This window comes from Ostrinia nubilalis, chromosome 1 (assembly GCF_963855985.1).
Source record: "Ostrinia nubilalis chromosome 1, ilOstNubi1.1, whole genome shotgun sequence".
NCBI classification, from domain to species: domain Eukaryota; kingdom Metazoa; phylum Arthropoda; class Insecta; order Lepidoptera; family Crambidae; genus Ostrinia; species Ostrinia nubilalis.
The window spans coordinates 2,054,588-2,067,113 of record NC_087088.1 but is presented as its reverse complement, the minus strand read 5'-3'; the positions used below and the strand labels follow the sequence as shown (position 1 = coordinate 2,067,113).

General features: G+C 37.6%; 3 protein-coding genes across 3 annotated transcripts in view; 1 reads left to right on the top strand and 2 right to left on the bottom strand.

Annotated features, from left to right (window-relative positions):
• The window catches only part of LOC135078003 (14 kDa phosphohistidine phosphatase-like), a 516,815-nt gene that overhangs the window by 99,937 nt on the left and 404,352 nt on the right, over positions 1 to 12,526 (bottom strand). The gene's annotated exons all lie outside the window — the stretch shown is intronic.
• Positions 1 to 12,526, bottom strand: part of LOC135077259 (unconventional prefoldin RPB5 interactor-like protein) — a 250,827-nt gene that overhangs the window by 158,789 nt on the left and 79,512 nt on the right. The gene's annotated exons all lie outside the window — the stretch shown is intronic.
• The window catches only part of LOC135076984 (rho GTPase-activating protein conundrum), a 127,730-nt gene that overhangs the window by 65,859 nt on the left and 49,345 nt on the right, over positions 1 to 12,526 (top strand). The window contains exon 3 of the mRNA XM_063971532.1: positions 3,789 to 3,936. Within this exon, the coding sequence (XP_063827602.1) occupies positions 3,789 to 3,936 (148 nt within the window). The remainder of the gene's footprint in view (positions 1 to 3,788; positions 3,937 to 12,526) is intronic.

Here is a 12,526-nt window from a genome sequence, read left to right as displayed (position 1 = left end):
CAATGATACCATAATATTGAATTGTCATCGTACTTACAAAAGTATACCAAATTTCAGCTCAATTGGATGAGGAGAACTGGTTTTAAATTTAGTTGCAAGATTTATCCCATACTACTAACAAGCGAAGTTCTTGTAAAAATGGTACGCATATCTTTATTGCGACTAGTTTTCTTAGAGTATTATACCATTTTGGAATCTTGGATAGTTGCGTCAACTTTATAATAAACTTGCCGCAGTAGTGTTCATACTGTTTTTTTACAAAACGACGAGTCAAAGTGGAGTGAAAGTAAAAATCGTTTAAAATTTTAAGGAAATATCATATTTTGATTAACTTTTGTGTAAAAACTGCAAGGATTCTGGGGGTTTTAAGAATTGGAGTGGACAGCAGCACTACTTAAGTTGCCAATACAAACAAAAAAACAGAAGTATTTGAAAAATTGTAGTCGTGGTAATGTAAAATATCACAAGGGGTGTCAATTTTCGACGAATTTCATAATTTATTGTGTAACTTAAAAAATAATTGAGATAGATTTTTTTTCTTATTTTTCCTGAAGTAGTCATGACTATGTCCATCCTGCGGCGCCGGCTTATCCTTGAATTTTGGGACACGTTGTATATGTCAACCCATAAAATAGCTACGAGAGTATTACACCTGTCTCAAGCTAGGAAGTATTAAACCCTGTCCAATCTATGGCAAGTACCTACATGGTTCCGCCTCTTTCTTCGGCGTCGACCTTGCGTTATCGGCAATCGCGGTATGCTAACGCGCGGAGCGTCTACAGATAGCGATAGTTTTGCATTTCGTACGAGGTGCGGCCGTACTTGTATTGCTTATAAGAATGCCTGGTTGAAATTCGGCCTGTTTCAAAGTCTATAATGCGGTTCACCCTTTGAAAAACTGGGATACTACGATTTTCTCTGGGTCTTGAAACTCTCGCTATCATCTCAAATTCTCAATCGGTTTAGGTGGTCTTAACGAGAAAAGGTAAGACAGAATTACTTTTGCATTTATATGAGTAAGGATTTGCCTTGGCCCACCTGAAAGACTAGTATCGTGTGCATGTCCACCGAAGCTGGGATAAAAAAAAAACATTCCTTTTCTTAGTTTTCCTTAGGTCTCAAACTGTCTGTCTACATTTTATAAATCGGACCAGTGGTTAAACATGAAAAGGTAACTAGACAGACAGGCGGTTACCAGCATTTATATTAATAGTACATGCGACTGACAATAGAGTTTCAATTGTTTCGAACTGCGCGCGATCGTCATAATGTTTCATCATCCGTTTGAAGCGGCTTGAACACTGGCGATCATGTTTCAAGCCGCCGGGCACCATTGTCAGAATGCAAAAAACATATTTCGACATCCCTGCATGGCCTGTGGGTCTGTCAATACATATTTGACATTTGAAAAAGCATGTCCAGTTCTAGCTGTTAGTAGAGTTGCAGAACTCGACCTTTGATGAATTGCGAATTTGTAAGATGATTGAAGCTATTGTAATCATAAATAAAGATTCGATTCAAAGAAATAGCGTTAAATTCAGTCTATATGCTTCGTTATATTCAAGTTGAACTCCTTTCTAGTTTAAGAAAATGCAATTAAGAATTAATATCAGAGATTTTTAGACGGATAATTTTATTTGTAAAGAGCAGCGAAAGACTTAAAACTTACAGAATGTGTTCCAAATTGCTATTCACATACCATATCAACGCTTCATTTAGAGTCAACATAAATGGTAATATTAATGAAACTGTTACGTTATTGGATTGTAAATGGTCCTTAGTGGAAAATATATCGTGAGTAAACTAAATCAGCATAAGCAGCAGTGTTAGGCCCCAAACAGACTACGCTACTTTAGCTCGTCGTTAGATAAATGTTAATAATTTACAGAAACCTTCGACTGCGCTCATGAAGACTACTAAACGCATTTCATCATCATTCATCAAATTTCGATCGAAAGTTCAGTAAAAAAAGCTCAATAAAAGCTTTAGTAAGCAACGCGACGTTTTGATTTTCAAAAATTTATTAATACTAGCGGTCACCCGCGACTTCGTACGCGTGGATCCCGCTTTACTAATTCCTTAGGGGTGGGAGTTTTGTAAAATCCTTTCTTAGTGTTCAACTACGTTCTAAAAGGAACCCCCATGCAAAATTTGAGACTCCTAGCATTTGTACTTTCTGAGATTTCGTGATGAGTGAGTCAGTCAATCAGGCTTTTATAGGTATACTAAATACTTTTTCAACCCCACAAATATCTAGTTTATTTTAAAGCGTTGAGATCCTACTCTGTTGTTGCGGGTAAAAGTCGCGCGTCTGCTAATGTCCTAACGCTCGCGCATTAGACGTTAGCAAATCGCTCAATTGATCCTACTATAGTTAGACACAGCCTGAATGTCTGCGCGATTCCGCATGTTGATCACGATCACCGCGAGGAAGGCACGACTTCGGCTTAGATGCGATTATGAGGAGTTAGCGTCTAATGATTTAACACTTTAATTCTTTAAGCGGTGATATTATGTTTCCTTGTGTATATTTAAATGAGTTTCGGATCCTATCTATGTTACTATGGCGCTTTTTACCCGACTGTGCGACGCAAAGAGTGGTATTGTGATTATTACTTTTGCCTATTGCCCATTATTGTCCCGAAGCAGTGAAGTCGCAGGACATGTAAAAGTGTTTTTAAAAGCCTAGGTATTTGCAAAAAGAAATGAGTTTTATGACTTTTTATTACTACTAATCCTTAAGGAGGTAGAAATCCAATACTGGTACCTATCTCTATTTTGCAATGATATTATTATCTTTGTACGAGATTCATGCATCCCTTGTTTGTGCGAGGGTATTATAATATGTATTTAAGAATTTAGGATCAGATAGTAGGTATTTAGGTTTCAAAAGTTCAATGCAGAAGTAGAGCGTGATGCAATTCAGATTCAACTCGCAGATGCTGCTATAGAATTTACTAATGTATTATTTCCCAAGCGTCGTGAGTTTAATATGATTCTGTTATAATTTGCGCATGTTGTGCAAAATATTGCTTACTAAATAGGGCACTAATGTTCTGATATAGCACGCGCTCGTGCCCTGTTTTAATACTAAATTTTATTGCTCTTTCACCACATGTTGCTGTTTGATATAGAACTTGTGTCACAGACAGGCAGCATTAAAGTGGAATTGCCATTAAATAGCAATTATTGTCATCGATATCTTTACAGACAGACTAAACATTTCTGTCATCATTGTTAAGTTACAAAGACGAGTAAGGGACAAATATGCGAGCTTCAGGATTCAGGTCTCCCCAAACCATCTGGACAGCTTAGTCGTGTTGGAAAAACCATTCATTTGCCTCTGAAAAATTAGATATACTCGTACAACACCTAGTCGTACTGGCAATGGAGACTATGACCTACACCTTATTTTTTTTATGCATAACAATTTTACCTGGTGTTAAGTGGGATGCAGTCTAGGATGGTACATTTCTACCCTGTAAGTGTGTAAATTACCCTACTAAATGACCTTATCGAACTACATATTTACGGACACAAGCCATAAAGATTCCTCTCAACACACACTCGTGATGCTGGCTCCAAACGAAATTTCCATACATCATCATCATCATTTCAGCCATAGGATGTCTACTGCTGAACATAGGCCTCCCCTAATGCTTTCCACGTTGATCGATTGGTAGCGGCCTGCATCCAGCGCTTCCCTGCTACCTTTACGACCATTTCCATACTCTCTCTATTAAATTATTGAGATTGTTTCGTATACTTATGTCGTGTTTTCTGCGCAGGAGTCGCCCGAGGTGCGCATGGCGCTGCCGCTGCCGCCGCGCGCGCCGGATCCCGCGGCGCTGGCGGCCTACTGGGCCGAGTACGAGGACCTGTGCCGCCAGATCAGCGCCGGCCACCAGCTCGATGACGACGACAACCATTATGAAGGTACGAACGTTTAAAAGTCTGTCTTAGCCTAGGCGCAGACCACCGATTTTTTGTCAGCCAATAGTTTAGTCGGGCAGTTAATCAGTATGGACATGTATGGAAGTGCGCACATTACACCGATTGATTCTTCATACAAATTAGAATCGGGCCCAACTATCGGCCGACTAAAAATCGGTGGTCTGAAGCATTGGCTTAATCTGTAGGTGTAACAATACTGCAGATCTGCTATAGGCATACATGCCTTGACAACATATTTCTGTGAACAGGAGTGCGATTTGGTCTAATCCAGAAGATGAAAAACAAAAAAATATCAGTAGAATAGCAGATTCGCTGTCTGTCTTAGGATCATAATACGCTTTTTCTTAAAGACTCTATTGATTTATTAGGAAACACCTGTAAACACTGATGGCAGCAAATGTTTCTAAAAGCGAGTTGCACGAAGTAGGAATGTCATCGCATTGTTTTGATATCGGAGATGAGAAAATCTGACTGCACATTTCTTCAGGATCGTAAAGGCACACTTAGGACTCTATTATGCTTATGAAATCGTTCGTCCTTATAGCAAAATTTCGCAACATCAAAACATGTCTAAACTGCTACCGTTCCATTAACTGTTCCACATTATATTCCCACCTGCTGCGATGATATGGTAATGACAGTGCACTAATCGCTCAGCCGTGAACGCAAATGATCTTTGACACAATACACTAGGATGCAGAAGGTTACCTAAAATTTTAAACTCAGTTCAAGAGTTTTTTGGTGAAATGGCAATTACTCATTTACAAGTAGGTACAAATATGTAGGTATATCAGAAAGTAATAATAAGAATAAGAACCTTGGTCAGCAGAATTGATGCTTAGTTGGCATGGTAACGACTGATATTAGAAGCAGTATGGTTTTTACCACTTTTTATGCTTTTAACTAGATTGGACCTGCCAGAAGCGGATCAGTTTCATGAAATTTCCAACAGTGGCATTTAGTAGGCAATAAAAAATTCTAACCACTCTGTTTCATGCATACTTACTACGCCATTTGCCTAATTAGGTACCGCACTTTTCAGTATGCACTGCACGTCCCGATTAGCGCATCAACTGTTGCTAGAGTTTTATCCCTGGTTTACCTAATACCTAAGAGAGACTAACAAAGTCTGAACCTACTGTAATATAGTCTGTGGCACGCGCATGCTCTATGGAACAATGCGCATGAGTTATCATCGCATGATTGCTACCAACGTAACTCCGTTTCCCAAGCGTTTCGAAACGTATTTGTTTATTACATTGATCAATCGACTAAACACGGTGATAAACATCAGTTTAACATACTAACTGGTAATTAAATTAGAATTATGGCCCTCATTTGGGTAAATATACGAGATGGTAAGTTTTCTCTGGTTGGTAAGATGTGGCAACCTTGTAGGTGTAACGTGGCCAAGGGATTGGGTAATTTATTTAGTAATTTTGTATAATTATCCAAATCGACATAAATCCTTGTGGTATGAATTTATGTATGTGGTACAAATACTCGTACTTGTTTTAGCAGTGTTATTGTTTACTGTTAAGAAAACTTTCATCCCTTTATCTTAACTGACAAGTTTATTACCTATCCCAATCATAGCTAAGATAGAAAAAAAACTGGATAATCCGTGTAAAGCTCTAATAGAGTGTAATAACACGCTAGACATTAGCAGAGAAGTCTAATGGTGTATGTGTCTGGCTGGGCTAATTGGAACCACCTAACAAACCTAATAACCTGGATTGGTCTGCGATATTAATTGTCTGCACTCTCAGAGCAATTTGCTGGAGAAAGTACTTACTGTAGTCTCCACTCACAGGTTTACTACACATACCTGTTTTATTTAACGCGTTAATAGAACGGCAACGGACACAAAATTAAGAAAAGGTGTTTCAAGATACAGAAAATAAAAATTGGAATGATTGATTTCCTTAAATCAACAAAACCTAGTCTTAGTAATTTGTACTGCGAGAAGAAATGGTATATAGGTACAGAGAAAATATTTTTTTCTTGTACAACTACAAAACCCCTTTCTAAAATATCACCAAAGATTAATGAGGTAGGTGTTTTTGTATAGCAATTATAAGCTCGGTAATTACTCCTCTGAAAACATTTTAAAATAAATCTTTCTGCGTTTCTCTCGAACATTTTCGTCGGTTTAAGTATTTTATTTAAGAGAGGCGATTATTTTCGTAATTAACTTAAATTTGTGGCGCTCAATTCGAACGGGATCAGGCCTCACGGTATTTTAGTGTAATGTTAAATTCATGTAAATTGCTCGGACTGACGAGTTGTCACTGTAAAACTCGTTAAAATCATTTATACTTACGGCTTCTACAAGAGGAATCCCACTTCGAATTGAGGGTATTTTCTTGTCATTCATAATTATTCGCTTTTTATAGTCGCAAAAACTTTGAAACAGTTCTCAAATTATTGTCTTGACTCTACTATAAAGCCTGAGATTGAGCCATAAGAGATGGTTTTAACCAAATAGGTAAATTACTACCCAGATGAAAGTTTTAACTTTGCGTAAAACCAGACATCAGGCCACTTTTCTTACATAAAACAAAATCATGTTCTGTCCAAAACAGAGCGGCGCACCCACAACTGGTGTGGAACAGGTTGAGGTCCAAGCATGAAGGTCGTCACGCAAATGTCACCGTTACGACACAAGTGCTTCGGGGAAACATTGCTTGTTCATTCGAGAAAAACCCAGAAGACTCACCCTGGCTCTATACAATAAGTAAAAGTCTGAATTTTGATAGCCTGTAGCTAAAAGGACCCTTTAAGAAATGGCATCGCATTGCCACTCACATTATAACTACACTCAAAAAGCTAATAGATTAGTCCAAATATCACTACCAATCCTGAGTACCAATCAGACTTGAATTTTAAGAGTATGTGCTTGAGTTTGTGTTTGGGCATAGTTTAAGAATGCGAGCCCAAAATCACGGTAATACTAGCCAAAAATTCACCAATTTTTACATCAAAATCAATTTTGTGATATGACATCACTGCTTGCGTGCGTTCAATTTATTTGCCTATTTATTAGCTCATCTTCGACAATCATTATAACGTCAAATGTGAAGATAAATCTGTATATCTTGTTTTGTTCTCCCCATTTCAAATTGAGTCGACACGCGTTAAAATTGTCAATTTACACGTCCAGTTGAATAAATTGCGTTTTCCGCCAATTATATCGCTCGAAACAATCGAGTCGCGACAATCGATTCTAGGATTTGGCAAACAATCGAGTGACAATACTGAGGCCGCCTCGGTTACGTCACGCTCGGGAAGGTGGTTTTTTGTTCTATTATTACGGTGGTAGGCGATTGTTTTAATAGCGGAACAGGTAGCGTTAGGTGGCCTTAACTGGCCAGTGAGCTCGATTCTGCTTCTAAAACTGACAGTCAGTATATTTATTTTTATCTTCAAAACTCTTTTCTATGATTTTAGTTTCAGTATTAGAAATGCAATTATATTTCGCTACTACAAAACGCTTTGTACTATTCCTAGTTGATTTAGACCTACAAAAGTGTGGAAACATCAAACGACCACATTGAATGGGAGCGAAGTTTATAACTATGTTAGTGTAAAGCATGTAATTTAATACTAATTGTCATACCTTGTAGCTGAGTTTTGGGCTGACACTGTATAGGTTTGTTGTCGACACGACAAGAAGAAGAGTTATATCCAAGGGCGATAGTAGCCGCTTTCTATCAGCTCGGATCATCAACTAGCTTGCTGTCTATCTTTATCTCAAAACATAAATAATACAATTAATCAGAATTAACTACCACATTTCAGCAGGAGTATCTTTAAGCCAACTAATATGCGTTTTCAATCTGCATTGACAAACTAATTGTTAACATTTCCAGCATGTAAACCAATTAAAACGTTATCAAGATTTCTAATGTCCACTTGGTCGCACGCAAATTGCAGTTTCAATGACAATCATAATAATTTAAGTGGTAAACGTAATAACCTGTACAAAGAGTTATTATAACACACTATTCACGAATAGAGAGTAGAGTGCAATTCAATTATTTTCCATCACATCTTGTTCAGTAGGTACAAAAGCAGTCTGAATGAGATGTAGGTATTTTTTTTTGTTAGTGAGTGTTATTGAGATACACCTGCAATGGTAGCTAGTGGAGTACTCCAATTGCAATGCAGTGATTTAGTTTGTGAATTATGATGATTGTAATTTGATAATAGGGATGTTTCCTGGGTCAAAAAGCAAGAGTTTTAATTAGTCCGTCAGTTAACTTATCAAAAAATACTCTACACGTATTTTTCACTTTTTCCAACTAATGAAAATTTAAAGAGATAAAGCGCGCCAAAGTTCATAAGAAGAGGCCCGTGACGTCAATGCTTGCATAAAAGTGCACCATAACTATGTAATTATTTGATAGATTGACAAATAAAAATATATGTGTTCAATATTTTTTGATATTAAACATGACGGACTAAAAAAATTTTTTTAGGAAACTAGCCTATTGTAGGTGATCGACTATATGGGTAATGTAGGCTTTGAAGCTTTTTGCTGTGTCTTCTGTTCTAATTATGTCTGGTAGATTATATGGGTTGATATTTAGCAAGCGGGATGTCATTTCATGGTTATATCGGGCTGAAGCAAATCTAGGGCACTGTGTTAAGAGGTGTTTCCAAGTTTGTGGAGTCTGGTCATCGCAGGGACAGCGGTCATCTGCGACGATATGGAAACGATGTAGGTATTCCTTATGATAACCGTGGTTGGTTAAGACATGGGTGGTGGCAAAGTCCGGTCGGACGATCTTTATAAACTCCTGCAAGGTGTTGTATGTTGGCAGGAGGGATCTTGTATGGACGCAGGTGTTCGGGTCCATATACAAAGTTTTGGCCGATTCTTTACATTTTTGCCTGTTTTGATGTTTAACGAGGCTGATGGGGACTTTTTGGAAGTCTGGTGTTCTGCGCATTCTTGCAGCAGCCTTAGCTGCCAAGTCTAGATGTAGGTAATTAGAATAATTGAAATATTAAAAAGCCAAAATCTAACTTATTAGTTTAAACAAAAGTATGTCTTGTTAGCTGCATTTTTTCAATAAGTACTTTACAGATATTTAGCCTTTGAAAGAGAAAATAAACTTTTTCTTTCTGAAAAAAATATATAAGAAAATTGACGAAATGATTCGAAGGAGTCTGCGTTCGGATTTGGACCCCAAGCTCTGAAGGTCTTAACCAAAAAGGCGCTTATAATCTTAAGCAAGTGACTCGCATTTGTTTTGTATGGACAGATTTTGGAAACCTGATTATTAAGCAATTAAAATTAAACAACCAAATTATACTTGCCCATTAGTTCCAGTGCCAGTTTCAACTGACAATTGTAAGTATTTCTGCTTACATACTAGTCGACCTTACGCTGTACTATGACTATAATAAAATAAATAGCTCTAATTTACATAAAATCTGATATTTTAATACGATTGTTTGTCATATCACAGATTAGCGTCTATCAAATAACTGGTGTCCTTGTCTTTCCTGTTTATTTGAATAAAGTGCGCATTCAAATGTGCGTATCAATTTATTCTTAATGGTATTTGTAGGTTAATGGTGTCTGTTGTTATATTAATACCTTATAATAATGTAACAGAGTACCTGAATATTTCCTCTTAAGATAAGTTAAGTATTATTATTTTGTCTTATCTCTCTATTGGTTCCCATAGTAATGTACTATCTTTGTATATTTTAGGCTAGATAATGTGTGTGGTCGTTGGATCATTTTTTTCCAATATTCTAAGTTATCTCACGCTTCGCGATCTGTTCACTTCTGACGTAATCGATGGAATGTGGAGAATCTCTCGGCCTTCCGTGGTGCAACCGATTGTTGTGGAGCTCCATTAATGGCTCTAAAACAGCAATCGAAGATCGCCACATAAGACACGAAGGCTAAGAAGAACTGCTCTGTATAATATAATATATGTACTCAGACTTAATGTGCATTCAGACTAATATGGTGTCGTCATAGCCTCATTCTGATTGGAGATATTATAGAGCTTAATCGATGTTTGGTACATGAAGATCTTCCTCAAATTACTTAAGACGAAGTACGAGATATGTCTGTAAATTATGAAGAACGACTCATTTATCTGGCTCATCATGTCATTAAACGATGTGAGTGATAGTTTGTTGACAAAAACGGTACTGTGTCTCTCGCAATGGACTCTAAATTAGATTGGAATTATATCTTACCTTAATATGAGCTTTGGTGGGAAAGAAGAATGTCCCGTTTGCTTACTACTTAGCTTGACTATTATGATCTTACAGCCTTCTATTCCTACCTCCGCTGTGGAGCCGGCTCGATTATTCGGCATTAAGAAAGCAATCGCCGCAGCACTTTCTTGATCGGCCACCGCATTCCTCTCGCAACAGGTTCTCGGACGTTTTGACGAGTGTGGCCATCACCCAACCCTTCCCAGCGAAGGGGACCGGCGGCTTTCACACGTGGAACTCGTTAAGTAGGCTCTTGTGATATAATTATTGGCTGAAATAAATCATTTAGAGGCGTTTCATTCGCAGAATCAAATCAATTAAAGGCAAATAAATGTAATACCAAATAAGGTGATGTTTAAAGCAGATTCCTACTTAATGATTCATTTCCATTATCTAGTAGTTGTTGATTAGCGTAATCTATGTCAAAGAAACCACTTCACATTTCCTAAAATCCCGAGGAAATTCCACGTAGTAACTAAGTAGTATGAAATTGGGTATCTTTAAATACCTCTATCTATACTATAATTTTCTTTGATTGATAAACTTGGGTCTCTAATAAGAATGCGTAGATATAATAATTTGGACTAAACTGATCGCAAACTTAAATGTGAATTAGTTTTTTTTCCTTGCTATTACTTTAGCTGCTAATCGGTAGTTTACATTACTTATTAATTAGCAGCTTGTAGTGTAAATTATACATATACACGTTATTTATGTAGCACGTTACAGGTATACAAATAAACGTTATTTTATGCAGAGAAAGGTGGAATATTTTATAAGTGTTGGTTGTAACTGTCACACCTGTGTCTATGTGCGCTCCAGTGCGTTTCATTAAGGATAGATTTATTCATTCAAGCTGCGATACGATCAGTTAGACGCAAGTCGATGCAGTTGCATTCATTCATGGGCGACGAGCCCTTGGCAGGGCTGCGAAGTATAAGGACAACCATATTAATTTTGTAGTTTTTAGTGAGGTATACAAAACTCTGTTGGGATATATAGTGATAGTTGGGATATGTAACTTTTACTTACAGATATTTTCAGAAAGGTTTTTAGCTAGTATATTTAGGTTAATTGTTGGTTTGTAGTTAAATATCATAAATTGTAGAGTATACCTCCTACACTCTGGCAGCATCCATATGAAACAGTCGCTAGAATGCTGTTTCTTTTTGAAAAAACTTTATTAAATGCTGTTAAGATGAACGAAGCTATAGGTTTGATAGGATAATAGGATTTAAAACTTTTTCTACCATCAAGTCTGATCCTTTAAATAGGTTGCAAGCACGCTATCCCGTTGAATGATGCGTGATACCGTTCCCAAGGGGCAAATTCAAAGGAGCTATTCAAAATTAAGTCCTTGTGTTCACCAGCCCTGACGATTGCCCCGAGCCGGGTAACGGAAGGGCCTCGGCAATTACCGACAATGAGATCGGAATTACGTTGTATGTAATCACGTCTCGAACAAGCTCGAGAGCTTGTAAGGCTTGTATAACGCGCTACGGGCAAGACCACCTAGTTGTAAGTTGTGGGGCACTTGACGCAGTAGGAAGCCGGTTAAGTGGAGATAGAAATAACAGAAATATAGTTAACAGTATAGGTGAAACATTTTAATGATGAACATGATGACCAATGTGCCCAGTATTTTAAATTATGTTTTTGGTGTCAAATAAAGCCACAAAGAAAGAAAGAAAACATGTTTATTTCATTCTTTCTTTGTGCCTTTATTTTCAATAAGGTTTGTGCTAACTGCACAACTGCACTAGAAGATTATCCCAAGTTAATAATACTTAGGCTGAGTTGCACCACCTTTTGACAAAGTTAAAGTAAGAAGCCAAATGCTGGGTTGCACCACCTTACTTTAACTTTGACAAACGTCAAAAGTCTGTCAAACCCCATACAAAAAAACACCGGTTATCGTTGAAGTTACGGTCAAAGTTAGGTGGTGCAACTCAGCCTTAGTAAGCCTATTTTTACACTTGCTGTAAAGTCAATTGACTTACTTGACTTATGGTCCTATGTCCCCTAGATGGGGCAGAGGGCGTCCACAACAGTCCTCCATCTCGTTCGGTCTTGAGCTTCTCGCTTGATCTCGCTCCAGGTCTTGCCGATCTTCTTCGCCTCGTCCGCTACAGTGTAAAGTCAATTAGCTTCTTATTATCGTCACTTTCCAAATGTTAACTTCTCTTGTGGCATCTTGTTAGATCTGAACATCACTCATAACCTTTTATTATGAAAATAATTTGTTAAATCACAGATCTAATGTACCTTCTCGCTTCGTTACACCAAGCTTGCCGAAGCGGAAGTACAGAGAGAAATTCTTCGTCCG